Here is a 17,504-nt window from a genome sequence, read left to right as displayed (position 1 = left end):
TGCAGCTTTATCCTCTAGCTCTGGTTTGAACATCTGCTTTCAATCTTGCTTTGTTCTCTGCTTGACTTGAATGCCTTTATGATTGGTTTCTAAGCATAATGTCCAAAGATCTTGAAGAAGTTCACTTCCTGTGTACCTGAAGCACACATTATTTGTGTTAAAGTTGAAAAGGCAGTTGCTGAATAACTAAGCACATGACTTTATGACCATAAGGAAAATATAAGGAATTAAGCTGTCAGTTTTCTCATAAACTTGTGAGCTGTTTTTATTAGGGAAACCGTCATTGAGAAAGCAGAGGCTGTCTCACTGGAAAGACTGTAATGACTGGGGAGAGGCCCAGAGAGCTTTAAATTAGAGGCCTGGGCAGCTCACTTCACATACCTCCTGTCCAGCCACTTCTGTCCCTTCAGGAGTCAGGTAAGCTCTCCCTCAGGTTCAGCTTAAGAGGCTGTGCTTTGAGAATAAGGATGTTTGCTGGTTTGAAATAAATATATTTTATTGTGTATAGACTCTTCTTGCAGTGATTTTATTTATTTCAGTGCCCAAATGGCCAATGTAGTTTATCTTCTCCATCTTATTTGCCTGTGATTTAAATCCTCTTATTTCTGAGTAAGGACTCCCTACAGAGGACTGAGGCTGAGACTCCAACAGTGAATGTCGGCTTGTGAATTTCACAGCAGGAGTGAGGCTTAGAGTATAAGGCTCTTGGGAGCTTTAGTCATTGTATTTTGCTTTGGGTTTCTTTAAAAGACTTTATGAAATAAATGTTGAAGAAAACATAAAGCTTATTTGTACTCTACTTCTTTATTTTTGATGAATATTAACTGCTCTTTGAAAATTATTTTTTGTGTGAATTAATAACAGTAAGATTAGCTCATTGAGTAAATCAAAAACAATGCAAAAAAGAAAAGTATTGAATATATTAAGAAAAGAAAACCAAATCCACCTAACAATCCCCAACTTACTCCACTGCCCTTTAGGAGAAAATTCAGTCCATAGTATACTTTCTGTGGGGATAGGATTCAGGAGTTAGGGACCTTAATAAGTTCTACTCTGAACTGGACTTTGACCTGTTCAGAAAAGGGAAGTTATTAGATACAACTGTAGAAATGAATCTGGTTTGGACAACACTGCTTGAATGTGAGGCCCGTGACGCTGTCTGTGCTTTGAGAACTCTGTTTAACCACAGCTGGGTGCCTGGGTAAGGTGCAAATCAGCCAATCAAGGGCGGGTCTGTTCAGAGAGCTTATCATAAGATGTGGAGGTGGGGACCAGACTCTGTGGCTAAACAAGAGGAGAAAACCATTAAGGCATTACCCTACCTCCCGGGGAAATGAGAACTGAAAACTACTGAATGAAGCTAGAGTCCAGCTGACTTATGTCTTCTGTTATGGGAGCAGAGGTAGGGATTAGGTAGCAGTTCTGAATCTCAGTGTTCTGGATGGATGAAGGAAGGTGTGATCATAGCATAAATCAGCCCAGTCCGGATGCTGTGTTGATTGTTATTGTTGTTCTAGAGAGCTTGGAAACCGTCATGGACTCATTAGACACGGCAACTGCACAGTTTGGGTTTGATCTTTTCAAAGAGCTGGATAAAACAAATGACGGCAACGTCTTCTTTTCCCCCGTGGGCATCTCAACAGCCATTGGCATGATCCTCCTGGGGACCCGGGGAGCCACTGCCACCGAGTTACAGAAGGTGAGGAGCTTCCTTTGTCTTTGCCAAGTTTCAGGTGGAAACTTGGCTTTGTGGTTTAAACCTCTGGCATTGAAAATGTGCTCATCTTGACTTGTTGCCCAGAAAATAGATGATGATGTGGAACAGTGTCAGGTCTCTCAGCGAAGTCCTCCTCCCTCTCTAGACACCGCAGTATCATTTTCTCTTTGATGCATGGAGCTCCTTTGGGTGGGAGTTGTGGTGAGTGGCCTTGCCAAAAGCCACTATTCTTATATATAAAGAGAGAATATGAAAGTCCAAAGCCATTGTGATCAGCTTTTTAATTTCTATTTGGTCTACCTGACGTATTGTAGATAACTAGGCTCCTCCTTTGGAGATTAGTGAGCAACCTAGACATTTCCCTGGCTTATCAAGGAGATGATACTTGGGTACCCTTAAAAATACTTTGCCAGCCTTCCCTTGGCTATGTGAAATATTTCTCTATTCTGACAATAATGACAGTGTTTTCTCTCTATCAGGTACTTTACTCTGAAAAAGGCACAGGAAGCTCCAGAATAAAGTCTGCAGAAAATGAGGTGGGACATGTTTCTATATCCTTTAGTGTGATTCCTTCTTAGGTGTAGGATCAATGTAGGAAAGTACTAGAAATAGCATACCTCATTTACTATCAAGCAGTAGTTAGTCACTAGAGCCAAATACCATCTCTAGGCATGTTAGTCCATTTTCTGATGCTGAAACAAAGGACTAGGGTCTGAAAGCTTGACAAATAGGAGCTGGTTTGTTAAGCTTATGTTTTCTGAGCTTGAAAATCCCAGACCGAGTGTCTTTATGTGTTTGGTTTCCATGGAGACTCTTCTGGAATACATTATATGTGAAGGATTAGGGGATAAACGTTGGTGACACATATAAGGGGCTAAAACTTGTGGGCTGTTCTTGCTTTGAGAGACTGCCATTAATCTCTTCTGAGGGACGTTCCTTTGGTGACCTAGTCAGCTTTCCTACTAAGTTCCTTAAGGGTTTCACCACCTCTTAACATTGCTTTACCAGGGTTAGATTTTTAGAACATAAACTCCTAGGAGAAAACCACTTCCAATCACAGCATTTGTACTGTACACAAACAGTAGATTCTCAATAATGATGAGAGATCAGAATGTTAACACACAACAACCACTATGAATGCTAACACACCAACAGGTTGTTATAACAGCTTTGGGGGTGCAGAGAATTGGGTAACGTTCTGGCTTGGGTATGCCAAGACTTTGGGACTTTGGCAAGTAATTCACTTTCGTTAGTCTTCTGTGACATTTCTGATAGAATCATCTAGATCATTCATTTAACTCACCTAGTACTGTAGGAAACTGAAAGCAATATTATTGCTGAACTGAATTAATATTTTGCTTCTCCTGATAATATTTCCTTAAATGCTATCAGCACAGGAGCATTGATCATCTTCCAGATCTAGCTTTCTGGTATCTCTTGCTTGGTCTTACCAAATACAGAATGGGAGGGGCCCATTAGGTCACAGGTTAGCATCTAGAAGTAACCCAAGGTCTCAGAAGGGCACAATTGCTCTGTCAGAAAGCACAGCACAGCATAGTACTGTCAAGCTCCCAACATTGTGAGCTGGTCACTTCATAATCCCACAATGCTAGGCTGCCTGTGTGCTCTGTTTCAGCTTTGGACTTGTGCTTCCTTCTTGGGATTTTTAACTGAGTTAGATCCGGTGGCTGTTCTCATGTGCAACTGAGACATGTAGTAGCTTCCAGAGAACTTCTCCACATAATAGTTCCTCAGACTACACAGGCACCTCATCTGGGGCAGATGCCGTTATCCTGGGTGGAGAGATTTATGACTGGGTGCAAGTTGCCTTTCAGTTCATATACGTGCCGTCTTCCACCATGAGACAGTTCTGCCCCTTCCCTAGGAGTTCTTGGGAGCTGAAGAAATGAAGAATAGAGGTACTGACTTCGACAAAGACATTGGGGCTGGAGCATATTCCGGAGGCAGCTGGCCCAATCTCCTTATTAGTAGATGAATAAACAGGAGTGAAGTCCAGTGGCAGGCTTGACATGTACTACTAGTATGCCATGAATTCAGAATATTCGGAACTCTTCTCTTCCAAAATGGTGTTAAAATCTCAAGACAGCGTAGGAAGGTCTAAGGAATATTGCAGTGAATACCTGTATGAGTACCTGTATGAGGTACTCAACTGCATTTCTATGAGAAAGATGACCATTGCCAATCCTTGATTCCCTTCCCTGAACATAAACCTCTCTCTTGAGAGCAGAAGCTCCATTCTCTTGAATTAGGAACTTATTATCCAATGCACTTCTTATTTTGCTACAAATGGCAAATGGGTTAATTTTTACAGCTATTTCTTTATGTGTTCTAGAATTTCTAGTGGTAAATCTTTTATTTGTATAATCATATACTGAGTCATGATACTTTAAAATTAAACACATTTGGTTTACTAATATTATGTTAATTTTGAAAAATGCTATAAATGATGTCAAAAATGTTTTTCATGAACATTTCTGTCCAGGTTTAGTATTAAAATAGCTCCAGGCCCTTAAAATGAGCTTATTATGTATTTTAAGTATATAATATTTTATCAGCTCCTCAAAAGTTTTTTGTCTGTATAAAGTTTGTTTAATTGCTTTTATCATCTCTCTCTCCACATCTTTTTATATTTTCCCAGTTCTTAGTTTTGCCCCCACTTTCATGTTCTTTTTTAAAAAATGTAAATAAGCCACAGAGTCCGGTTTGTGCTGCCATATACTCATGAATACGGTGCCATCCACTGGGTCGTCGTGACTCTAGAGAAGGCTGATGCTCCCTTCCCTAGAATCCGTCAACTGTCAATAGCTTCTGAGCTCAAGAGCCTTAAGCCCCTCCCATCCCTGTGCTGGAACCCTGACTGGCTTAACCTTGTGTGGCTCGTGAGTAGGCAACCACAAACATTGTGAGTTCACGAGAACAAATGTCTTGTCATTTCCTGAAGATACTTTTGTCATGGTCCTTCCCAACCTCTGGCTCTTACAATCTTCTGTGGTGTGCCCTGGGCCCTGGGAGGAGACAATGTGATACAGATGTCCCATTTATGACTGAGCACTTATTCTCTGGACTTTGACAAATTATTTTTTTTTAATTTTTAAATTGTGGATATGTTTGCATAATTCAGAAACTCACTAATTCATTGGGTAGAATTTGGATTAAAACTATTTTTACCTTTGCTATTTCCCTTTTTATGTGATTTAGGTTTTATTTATTTAGTGGATTTCTTATTAAAGAGTTGTTTTGATTCCATTCTCATTTCCTTTTGTGTCTAGTCTATGGACAAAACATCTTACCCTTAATATCAGTCTGGTATTTGAAATTGATGATCATCTAACATCTATCACATATAATGCTCTACTCCTTCTGTCTGCCTTCCCTTTATGTACCAAAACACAGTTTAACCTCTTTTTAGGTCCTATATTTGTATGCTTAAAAATCCCCTACCAGATTTTGAAGTGATTTTTGAACTGTAGGATCCTGGCTTTTTTTTTTTTTTTGTATAATTACTGTTACAAGACAATTTTATATTTTCATGTGGTTTTATGCAGTTATGTATCATCTTTTCATTTCAACTTGAAGCAATTTAGCACTTCTTATCAGACCCCCTACTTTTATTTAACTGGAAAAGCATTAATTTCTCCTTTGTTTTTGAAGGACAGTTTTACTGGATATGGTATTCTTGGTGAACTCTACCGCATTCTTTTCTTTCAGTATATTTTAAATAGCATATCAATCCTTTCATAACATTTTTTTTCTTGGAAATTTGTCAATATAAGATGCTCCCTTGTATCTAACAAGTGTGTACTCTGGTTCTCGCTAGATTCATTTTTTTTTTAATTTTTACAGTTTGGTTATGGTGTATGGCTTCAGAGGTCTTTGTAGCTTTGTCTTGGATGGAGATCTTTGAGCTTCTGAATGTCTGTTCTTGTTAAGAGCCAGGCCAATCCAAGATTTTCTTAGAGGCCCCTATGGAAAGGAAGCTAGTTCTCTTTCCTTCTTTACTTTCTCCTTCCCATTGTCTCCATCTTTTTCTCTTTTCCCCTTTCCTTTCTCCCTTTCCTCTTTCTGTTCTTTTGTTGAGACAGGGTATCACTATATATTTCTAGTTGTCTGGAACTTGCTATATAGACATGCTGGCTTTGAACTCACAGAGATCTGCCTACTTCTGCCTTCTGAGTGATGAGGTTAAAGACATGTACCACTGTGCCCAGCCTGGGATAGATATGTCCCACTGTGCCCAGCCTGGGATATACTTCTGAGTGCTGAGGTTAAAGACATGTACCACTGTGCCCAGCCTGGGATAGACATGTCCCACTGTGCCCAGCCTGGGATAGACATGTCCCACTGTGCCCAGCCTGGGATAGACATGTCCCACTGTGCCCAGCCTGGGATATACTTCAAGTACCACTGTGCCCAGCCTGGGATATACTTCAAGTACCACTGTGCCCAGCCTGGGATAGACATGTCCCACTGTGCCCAGCCTGGGATATACTTCAAGTACCACTGTGCCCAGCCTGGGATATACTTCAAGTACCACTGTGCCCAGCCTGGGATATACATGTCCCACTGTGCCCAGCCTGGGATATACATGTCCCACTGTGCCCAGCCTGGGATATACATGTCCCACTGTGCCCAGCCTGGGATAGACATGTCCCACTGTGCCCAGCCTGGGATATTCATGTACCACTGTGCCCAGCCTGGGATATACTTCAAGTACCACTGTGCCCAGCCTGGGATATACTTCAAGTACCACTGTGCCCAGCCTGGGATATACATGTCCCACTGTGCCCAGCCTGGGATATACATGTCCCACTGTGCCCAGCCTGGGATATACATGTCCCACTGTGCCCAGCCTGGGATAGACATGTACCACTGTGCCCAGCCTGGGATAGACATGTACCACTGTGCCCAGCCTGGGATAGACATGTCCCACTGTGCCCAGCCTGGGATAGACATGTACCACTGTGCCTAGCCTGGGATATATATGTCCCACTGTGCCCAGCCTGGGATATACATGTCCCACTGTGCCCAGCCTGGGATATATATGTCCCACTGTGCCCAGCCTGGGATAGACATGTACCACTGTGCCCAGCCTGGAATATACATGTCCCACTGTGCCCAGCCTGGAATATACATGTCCCACTGTGCCCAGCCTGGGATATTCATGTCCCACTGTGCCCAGCCTGGGATATACTTCAAGTACCACTGTGCCCAGCCTGGGATATACATGTCCCACTGTGCCCAGCCTGGGATAGACATGTCCCACTGTGCCCAGCCTTGGATAGACATGTACCACTGTGCCCAGCCTGGTATATACTTCAAGTACCACTTTGCCCAGCCTGGAATATACATGTCCCACTGTGCCCAGCCTGGGATAGACATATACCACTCTGCCCAGCCTGGGATATACTTTTCAATAAAATCATTGAAATGCACAAAGTCTACTAAACAAACAAGTAAACAGAAACACTTCTGGGGATTGTCTGTGCGAAGCTTGTGCATGTAACACTTCTGGGGATTGTCTGTGCGAAGCTTGTGCATGTAACACAGCTGGAGATTTGTGAGTTGCTACTTAGGCATTCTTTCTGTTGATTTCTAGTGCACTGCAGGCTCAGCACAGGGTACCTTGTTTGTTTCATAGCTTAAGTTTAGGTGAGACTGAGACCAGTCCTTCCCGTGCTTCCCCAGAAGTCAGAATGACCGACATGTTTCTCTCTCTCTTTCTCTCTTCTCCTTGGGTGAGTCAGGCTCAGCTCTGCAGTAGCGGTGCTATGCTGCTGGAAGGTGCTGTGATTGTGAGTTCCAAGGATTTCCCTGTTGTTTTCAGTGCACTCAGCTTTGCATTCACTTATGGATTACAGGGACCTTTGAATTGGTTTGAAAATTCCCAAGGTGACTTTGTTAGCATGAAGTCTCTTTGTCAGAGACTTGGGCCATGTGTTCTTCCATACTGCAGGTGTTATTCCTTTGTGGTTTCCTTAGTAACGATTTACTAAGGAATGTTAGTAGATGATGGTGGATGTTGTCAGACTGTATTCAACTCTGATGTGCTTTAATGACTGTAGAGAATTCTAGGTTTATATTTCTGGTAGCCATTGGAAGATTCTCTTCTCATATTCTAATATTACTATTGGCAAGCTAGCTTGGTTGACATCCTTGACAGCGATCTACCGAATTACTTTTTATTTAAAAAATTTACCAGTATTTGTCTAATCATGGACTTTTTTTATTTATTATAACTTTGACTCACTGTAATTTCTGAATAAAAAGTTCAAGCATTTCATGGTGCTCTTTCAGGAGTCACTTAAGTTTCATCCACTGTGTAGGTCCCAGTGATTGAACTCAGGGTTATCTAGTTTCTGTTTCTCAGATCTCCCAAGTGTCAGCTATGGCTTCCATTTTGTGGAGTGGGCCTTAAGTCAAATCAGACATTGGCTGGCTACTTCTACAAGGTCTGTGCCACCATTGCCATAGCATATCTTACAGGCAGGATAGATTGTAGGTCAAAGGTTTTGTGGCTGGGTTTGTGTTTATGCTTCTCTTCCGGTAGCGTACACAGCGCCTTCCCACACTAAGGACACTAGAATGCAGGGGTGAAGTTTCCATGTAGGCACCAGCTTCACTTCTTCATGTTCAATGATTTGTATGGATGTTGTCCCTGGCAATTGCACCCAATGTCAGTGTGCAAAGATCGCTCTGTTGTCTTGGCAATAGTCTAAGTTATTTTGGGTTTTCCACAGGACACCCTTAGCCAAGGACTAAACTGAATGCAACTGAGTGCTGATACTGGAAGCCTTGTTTGGTGACAAGAGATGGCCAGTTGGGACACTCTCTCTCCTATTATTAGCAGACCTCATTAGGATGTCTTTCACATATTTTAAAAAGTTTCCACTGCACTAGCTTTCCATATCATCCCTCAAACACCCCTCAATTTCATCTGCCTCTTCCTGCATTCCCTCCCTCAATCCTGTTTTCTCCCCTTCCACCTGATCCTTCTATTCCTGTCCACACCCACATCCAGTACACTTGTAAAATCGGTTCGATTTTTTCCATCCCAGTGATATCCATGTGTTCCCCCTAGCTCATTCTTCTATACCTAACTTTTCTCAGTCTATGCATTGCATTGTAGGATTCTAGGTTGCTTATCATTTATTTAATGGCTAATAGTCATATATAAATGATCACTTGCAATATTTATCTTTCTGGATCTAGGTTACTTCACTTAGAATAAATTTTCTAGTTCCATCCATTTGTGTGCAAATTTCATGATGTCATTTTTTTAAACAGCTGAGAAATACCTTATTGTGTAAATGTACCATATTTTCTTTATCCATGTTTCAGTTGAGGGACATCTAGGTTGTTTCCAGTTTCTAGATATTATGCATAAAGCTGTTATGAACATAGTTGAACAAGTGTCCTTGTGGTATGATTGAACCATATTCCCAGGAGTGGTATAGCTGGATGTTGAAGTCGATCAATTTTGATTGATTTTCAAAGTGGCTGTACCAGTTTCCACTCCCACCAGCAATGGAGGAGTGTTTTCATTCTCTGTTTAGACCTGTGCTCCATTTTTAATTGAATATTGGGCTTGTTGATATCTAGTATATGTTCTTTATATATTTTATATATTAGCCCTATATTAGATATAGGGTTGGTGAAAATGTTTTCTCATTTTATATGCTGCCATTTTGTTCTATTGATGGTGTCCTTTGCTTTACAGAAGCTTTTCATTTTCATGAGTTTCCATTTATTGTTTATCTTAGTGCCTGCACTATTGGTGTTCTGTTCAGGATGTTGTCTTCTGTGCCTGTGCAGGGTGATGCATATGGATCTATTTGCATTCTTCTACGTGCAGTTAGTTATTCAGTTTTTGCAACAACAACAACAACAAAAAAAGATCCTGTCTTAAATTTTAAACTATTCAAGGATAGACATTTTCCAGAAACATTTTTCTGTAATAGAGAACTGATGTGAACATCTAAATGTTTGTGTCTGTCTTGTGGATGCTTGCTATTTTCCCATGAGTTTGACTTGAGACTTGTTTGTTTACAATGTATAATTTTGGAACACAATCTGCACTTGGTTGATGACCTTGGGACATAGTAAAGCCTACGATGTAGTCAGTTTTGTGATGAAGATACCTTTTTACTTCCAGAATAGGATCTTTGGGTTTTACCAACTCCAGGTCATTATCAAGGTAGTACAAACTAAAACCCCAAACCTGTTTGAAAACAGGGGTTTCTTCTTTTTCCTTATTTGCATGTCGGTTTAGTCATAAATGACTCACTAGGAAATTAGTGCACATTAAATTCTTAATTCCCAAAGGGTGTAATGCACCTGACCTGTTCACTGCTTGCCCCAATCAACGCAAGCGGCAATAAACTGATTGCGAGTCACCCAGCCTTTCATAACAGTAAGGAGGCAGCAAAGGTCAGCCCAATAGATACTGCCAGATATGCATTTTCAGGTCAAATGTCTGCAAAAAGTTACCAGTTATTTGCAAAATTAGCTATCTATTACTTTTTTTGGTATAGTTGTAGGCAGTTGGGTTGTGAGCAATGAAAATAAGAGACACAATAAAGAATTAAATAAATCTTTATGCATAATTTTGTACAAGAAAATGACTTTTTTGTTCTCATGTGGAATCAGGACTCGATCACTTACTTTAGAGCTGAACTGCATCTCTCTGCATCCTCTGTGAATTACAGCAACCAGAGCCCACATGACAAGTCATGAGACAATGTTCTGGTCTAAGAAACTGTTCTGGCTCACCCGGTTTTGCCACGCACTGCCTGCAGCACACAGTCAGAAAGCTGGTACACCCTATGGAAGATAGCCAGAAGGTTTTGATAATTATTTTTAAAAAACAGTGACAAATTTTATTTTAGTTTGGTTTGCAGCTCTCATAAATGATCACTTTCTTCATGAAAAATTACTTTTAATATCCCAGTGTCAGTGGAGAGGAATTATCTAGGGGATCCTTTACACTTCTCAAGTGTTTAGAGTCTGTGAGCAGATAAAAACAAATGTACAAAACACTTAGTAAGCTGTTATGTTTGAGACCCAAAGTGACAGCTGGATCAGAAAACAAAGATTTGTGGTAATGGGGGCTGCTAGAGGCTTCTCCATGAAGTTCAGGTTGGGTTTGACTTGCATCTATGTTTATAGAGAGCCAGATGATGTCCAGAGACCAATGGACATTTATATTTTTCTCTCCAGTTTGCTCATAGAGGAAGGACTCTAGCCACATCCTTTTGGAAGAGAATCTAGGCTTGCTTTTGCCAAGATAACCCACTGAGTTTTTGTCTTGATTTTGAAGATTCAGAAGACAGAAGAAATACATGACCAATTCCAAAAGCTTTTGACTGAAATAAGCAAATTCCCTAATGATTATGAACTGAACATAAGCAACAGGCTGTTTGGAGAGAAAACATACCTCTTCCTTCAAGTAAGTTTTGTTGTGCATGCCACATCTATGTGTGGTAGCAATGAATGGCCAATATCCTATTTAGGACTGAGTTCTTGGGCCATGCTGCCAAGTTGGCTCTTGCCATGGTCCTGTTTTACTAGTCTTTCTGGACTGCTCTCCAGATATGCAGTTCCTTTTTGAGTCCATACAGCCTATACCTGACTTTTGCCTTAATCACATTGCACCTGAATGACAGTATGTGGAAGCAATAAGAACCATCTTCCCAGGACCTAAACATTCACAGTTTGACATTAGTTTTCCTAATGAACAGACACATTTATTAAGAGGTATTTGTACTTGACAAATTCTTCAATCTCTTTCTATTTCTTCCCCATCTCTCCTAAAGAAATACATAGATTATGTTGAAAAATATTACCATGCATCTCTGGAGCCTGTTGATTTTGTAAATGCTGCAGATGAAAGTCGAAAGAAGATTAATTCCTGGGTTGAAAGCCAAACAAATGGTAGAGTATGGATGGGTTTTTCACCAAAAAGCACACTTCTTGATTACCAGCTATGACAAAAGTCTTGGGCTTGAGGCTTCATAGATACCAGATGAATGAACTTTGGGAGGAGCTAGAGATGGGTTCAGGCAAGGATAGGCATAAAGGTTGCATAGGGTACTGCAGGGGATGGGATGGTCTTAGCATATATGGAGAGATGCAACAGTGGAAAATTGTTTGCACAAGCTGTGAGTCACACTTACCTTTGTAGTTCCAGGGATGGCATCTTGTTTATTGTTACTTTGTTCTTTATATAATAGACTTCCTCTCTTAGTCTGGAGCCCCAAATGTGAATGGCATAGAGCTCCCACTCTCTTTGTTAAGTGAGGCATACACAACTTTTTCACCAAGACTTGTCTGTACCTACAGCTAGGATTACTCAGGCCTCTTCCCCACTTGAGCATCTGGTAGAGATGATTAAATCTTCAGACACCTCCACTGTAAAGATTTGACAACTATCTTTCCCATCCTTCTTTTATCATTCTCTATTATAAATAAAATATATTAGAAACAGTAGAGAAACATTGAGAAGTAGGTAGTGTCTACCATTTTCTAGTACCACTATTAATGAGATTTGTCATGATGTTGAATATTTTTTCTTTGTATTTTATTTAAAGAAAGAAATTAAACAACCAGAAAACAAGGGTATATTGAAAGGTTGGCTGAATAGAATTTTTCAGTATTTAGTGTAATGTGAACTTAATAAAATGCAAATTTCTGGGACGGAGGAGATGCCTAAACAACATGAATACTACAGTTTGGATTCCCAGAGTCTTTGTATGTAGTCGGAGACTGCTTGTTTGTTTCTCGGCCTCCTAGACCTGAATATTCCCATAGAAACTATATTAATTACAGCACTGTTTGACTGGTGTCTCAGGTGTATTCCTAGCTAGTTCTTACATCTTAAATTAACCCATTTCTATTATATTATATTTTACCCTTGGTAATATAAAACCCTTAGCTCATGGTTTGCTAACTCTTGCTTCTTGGGCAGCTACATGGCATATGCCTTCTTCAGCAGCTATATGGCATCTCATTGACTCCACATATTCTCTCTATATATCTCTTCCAGCCTGGCTATATTTGGCCTTGCCATAGACCTAAGCATATTTGCTTATTAACCAATAAGAGCAGCAATATACAGAAGGACATCCCACATCATATATAAAAGCTAAGCATAGTGGGATGTGTCTGCAACTAGCATTGGGAGTTACAGGGTGGAGAGAGGTTGGCCAGCTAACCACTTGAATTGCTGAGTTCTTGGTTCAGGGATCACCTTTGTCAAGGTGGAGTGTGATAGAAGAAGACAATTTAATGTTGAACTTGGAGTGCACAGGTCAGTACTCCCTCTCATATATGCACTTTAAATCTGTTTCTTTTAAATAACTTCTGAACCACAGGTGAGGATTCTGTTGAATAGATAAGTATAGTAGCTAAAGCAGAATGCTTAAAATATGCCAGGTAGTGATTATAGGTCCATATTAAACCATGTATTCATTTCAACAATGCCATTAGGCATGCTCTTTTTCTGTTTGATAAACATGGAAACTTAGGCACTCATAGTGTAAACAAGTTGCCTAAGATTTCTTAGCTGATAATAAGTACATCTGCATGGAAACAGAGACAATATGAGAATTTCCCTGCTGACTCTGCCAGCAAATCCTTGGTGCACAAGGCCCCCGGGTGTTGATGTGGCTGCAAGTCCACCCACATCCATATCTGTTACACTATAGTCTGTGATTTGCAGGACAGACCACTCTTTTCTGTTTCTCTGTTTTCAGAAAAAGTCAAGGACCTATTTCCAGAAGGCTCCTTCAGCAGTTCCACCAAGCTGGTGCTCATTAATACAGTTTATTTTAAAGGCCTGTGGGACAGGGAGTTTAATAAAGAACATACCAAGGAGGAGGAATTCTGGCTGAATAAGGTATGGTCCTTTATATATGTGTCTGCTTACTTCTGGAATGTACAGTCTAAAGTCATTTGGCCAAATGCCTATTCAGTAGCTCAGACTTTGTGGTTATATTATTTTCAAGAGCTACTTGGGTGCCATATGATTTTCTTAACGCTTTTATCTCTGATTATTTGTTGCAGAACACAAGTAAACCTGTTCAGATGATGACTCAGTGCAGCTCCTTTAGTTTCACCCTCTTAGAGGATCTTCAGGCCAAAATTGTGGGGATTCCATATAAAAACAGTGATCTCAGCATGTTCGTGCTCCTGCCCAATGACATAGATGGTCTAGAGAAGGTAAACCTTCATACCTCATACCTATATCATTTTTAAAAACTCTGTATTGCGTCTCTTGTACCCGGGGAGCCTGGGAACATGGCTTCTGAACAAAATTTGATGCCTGGTTGTGCCACTTTGGAAGTATTTATTTCTCACTTTGTGCAGTGACTACCTACTGATCTCTATTGAGAAAGACACTTGTTGAGAATAACTAGAATGCAGCTGTGTTGAGATGAGCTAAATGGATATTTTAAATTGTATGGGGGTGGTTCTAAAGAGTCTCAGCCATTCTGAGCAGTCATTAGTCTCTATGAAGGTCTTTGCCTGGAAAAAACCATATATGCATGAATATAGAGCTTTTGCATGGAATTCAGTAAAGCCCTTGGATTTTGCATTTCTTTTGATCCTTTTTCTTGATGTAGGTCTATCCACTTTCTTTTCAAAACAATGACAAGGCTAGTGTTTTGGATCCTGGACACCAGGAATGCATAACTTCAAATACTTATCCTTTAAGATGTTTCCCAACCATAAATCCTCCGAACTGTTTCTCAGCATTCACATCTACAGCACTGACCTCCCTGGGACTTGATATGTGGCATTATGTTGTGTATGGAAGTGCAGCCTAGATGTGTAGAGGACACAGAAACACTCAGTAAAATTATAAATTGAAAATATTTTGGAATAACGTGAAACATGTATTGAAGCTTTACACACACACACACACACACACACACACACACACACACACACACTAATACAAAAGCCCCTTTCTGGGCAACGCTGAAAGGAAGTGATTCAGAAGAAGAAAATTGGCTTTGTTAGTCAAATCAGTAGTTCATTGAATACAGTAGGATGCCTAGTTTGAAATTTATAGTAATTGTTAATTTTCTATCTTCAGAATTTATGAGCATACATTAGAATGTTTTATACATATTAGTCTGTAAGGGAAATGGATAATGTTGACTGTTGTTAAAACATAGCAACTTGACAGAATTGTTATCTAACTTTATCAGTTTATGAGAGACGTGGTGTGAAGTTAAATACATATAAAATAGACATCCACTGTGAGTAATTACATTCATGCACATATAGAAACTAGAAGGGAGCAGAAATTGAAATGCAGAATTCAAAATACCTTGCTTTTAGTTTGAAAAAATCAGTTCATGCTATATGTAGATAATATAATACAGGAAATATAAGAGAGAATATAAGACAACAGTCTTTTTCGTAGACAACAGACAAATGAAAATTCTGTTTGTTAGTAAAAGTAGTGCTTTTTGTCTTTCTGGAGCCAGTGTGAGGCTTTTAAAATGTTCTTGGATTTACATTTCCTACCATAGATAATTGATAAACTGTCTCCTGAGAAGTTGGTAGAATTGACTAGCCCTGGACACCTGGAGCAAAGGAAGGTGGACCTGCGCCTGCCCCGCATGCAGGTGGAGGAGAGCTATGAACTGGAACCCGTGCTGAAAGGTATGGGCATGCTCAGTGCCTTCAGCGAGGATGCGGACTACTCAGGAATGTCTGCACGCTCAGGGCTGCACGCCCAGAACTTTCTGCACAGATCCTTCCTGGTGGTGACAGAGGACGGTGTGGAGGCCACTGCGGGCACCGGCATGGGCTTCATGGTCTCGTCAGCTGCAGACTGCGAACTTGTGCACTGTAAACACCCGTTCTTGTTCTTCATCAGGCACAGAGAGTCGGACAGCATCCTCTTTTTCGGCAGGTTTTCTTCTCCTTGAGATGATGAAGCTAGAACATGGCTCCATCAAGCGGCACTCGGGGTTGACAGACCATGGGATTCATTCATGTGCTCCAACCTCAGGCACAGTAGCAGCGAAAGCATATTTTCATATTTTGTTTAAAAGTGACCCCATCGTGTGTGCCACGCAGGAAGCCCAGTTTAGTTCTCCCCTGATTTCCTTCGACGGTCCATCAGTACCAGGAACATTTTTTTCTTTTTTTGATAAAAAGGGTGGACTCTATGGGGAAATTCAGGGTTCATTCAGTTCTAGCATTTTGGCATATTATAATACATAAATAAAATAAAGTAATAACTTACTCAACTAACGTGTTTCTTTTTTCCTTTCGTGATAGATACTGGGGACTTGTACTCAGAAAACAGAATTTAGAAACATGTGAATGGAATATAACTCAAATGCCGAACAAATTAAACAACAGTATGCCAGACAGAAAGATTTCCTTATTTTCATCCTCCATGCTAACATTATATCCCCCACATTCGTTTCAGAATCATTTTAGTATTAGAAATAATTGCGAAAGTAAATGTACCTGATCAATACTGCTACCCAGTCATTCTTTCAAGCTTTGGAAAGTGAATGTCTGGACTCTCCTCTAGATGAGTGGCCCTTTTCTTTCTTTGTCCGCTTGAATTTTTCTGTTGGATTCTTGAATGAGGGATGGCTCTGGCCAGATAACATCTCCTTTAAATTTTTTTTCTTCTTTAATTCTTGGGATTATAATACAGTATTGCTCCCTCACTTTCCTCCCTCCATATATTTACATATACCCTTCTTACTCTCTTTCAAGTCTATGGCCTCCTTTTTCATTAATTGTTGAGTACATATATGTGCATGTACATAAATACACATGCCTAAATACAATCTGCTTGGTCTTTATAATGCTAGTTGTCTATGTTTTCATGGTTGTCCCTTGGGTGTTGGTGGGATTCCCTCAGAAAGATTATTTCTAGCACTCCCAGCATTCCTCCCTTGACTGGAATTCTTTAGGGCTGAGACCTCATGGGCTTCTCCAGTCCACTTTGATGTGTTTATTGGTAACCAGACGCCATTTTCTTAAAGCTGCTGTTGAAAAAGTTTTATGTATTTTACTAACACCACATTACAAATATGCTTCAGATTTAAGTTTTATCAGTTTTTAGTAAGACCACATTGCTGACTTATCTTAAGCATTTTTCTTTTTTATGTCTCTGAAACATTTTATTTTATTATTTATTTATTTATTTATTAAAGATTTCTCCTTCCTCCCTGCTACCGCCTCCCATTCCCCTCCCCCTCCCCCAATCAACTCCCCCTCCCTCATCAGCCCAAAGAGCAGTCAGGGTTCCCTGCCCTGTGGGGAGTCTAAGGACCTCCCACCTCCTTCCAGGTCTAGTAGAGTGAGCATCCAAACTGCCTAAACTCCCACAAAGCCAGTACGTGCAGTAGATCAAAAACCCATTGCCATTGTTCTTGACTTCTCAGTAGTCCTCATTGTCCGCTATGTTCAGCGAGTCCGGTTTTATCCCATGCTTTTTCAGACCCAGTCCAGCTGGCCTTGGTGAGTTCCCAATAGAACATCCCCATTGTGTCAGTGTGTGGGTGCACCCCTCATGGTCCTGAGTTCCTTGCTCGTGCTCTCTCTCCTTCTGCTCCTGATTTGGACCTTGGGGTTGTAGTCCGGTGCTCCAATGTGGGACTCTGTCTCTGTCTCCTTTCATCGCCTGATGAAGGTTAATATCCAGGAGGATGACTATATGTTTTTCTTTGGTTTCACCTTCTTATTTAGCTTCTCTAGGATCACGAATTATAGGCTCAATGTCCTTTAT

General features: G+C 40.5%; 1 protein-coding gene across 2 annotated transcripts; it reads left to right on the top strand.

Annotated features, from left to right (window-relative positions):
- Positions 1–397: 397 nt before the first annotated feature.
- Positions 398–15,994, top strand: Serpinb13 (serpin family B member 13). 2 transcript variants are annotated; one of them, XM_075987387.1, is made up of 8 exons: positions 398–417; positions 1,518–1,699; positions 2,197–2,253; positions 11,061–11,183; positions 11,551–11,668; positions 13,489–13,631; positions 13,799–13,954; positions 15,277–15,994. In XM_075987387.1, the coding sequence occupies exons 2-8, from the start codon at positions 1,535–1,537 to the stop codon at positions 15,676–15,678; spliced, it is 1,164 nt and encodes a 387-aa protein (XP_075843502.1). In that variant the 5' UTR covers positions 398–417; positions 1,518–1,534; the 3' UTR covers positions 15,679–15,994. The 2 variants fall into 2 exon arrangements, with proteins under 2 accessions (XP_075843502.1, XP_075843501.1); XM_075987386.1 differs by having other exon boundaries at positions 11,055–11,183.
- The last annotated feature ends 1,510 nt before the right edge of the window (positions 15,995–17,504 follow it).

This window comes from Microtus pennsylvanicus, chromosome 10 (assembly GCF_037038515.1).
Source record: "Microtus pennsylvanicus isolate mMicPen1 chromosome 10, mMicPen1.hap1, whole genome shotgun sequence".
Classification (NCBI taxonomy): domain Eukaryota; kingdom Metazoa; phylum Chordata; class Mammalia; order Rodentia; family Cricetidae; genus Microtus; species Microtus pennsylvanicus.
Note: the sequence above shows the minus strand (reverse complement) of the source record. Positions and strands in the feature narration are given on the sequence as shown.

What these genes read in the sequence shown, in the direction of transcription:
- Serpinb13 (XM_075987386.1), top strand. Translation starts at nt 1,535, where the DNA reads ATGGACTCATTAGACACGGCAACTGCACAGTTTGGGTTTGATCTTTTC. An exon ending in CTGCCACCGAGTTACAGAAG is followed by an intron (nt 1,700 to 2,196) that starts GTGAGGAGCTTC and finishes TCTCTCTATCAG; the next exon opens with GTACTTTACTCTGAAAAAGG. An exon ending in AGGAATTCTGGCTGAATAAG is followed by an intron (nt 13,632 to 13,798) that starts GTATGGTCCTTT and finishes TATTTGTTGCAG; the next exon opens with AACACAAGTAAACCTGTTCA.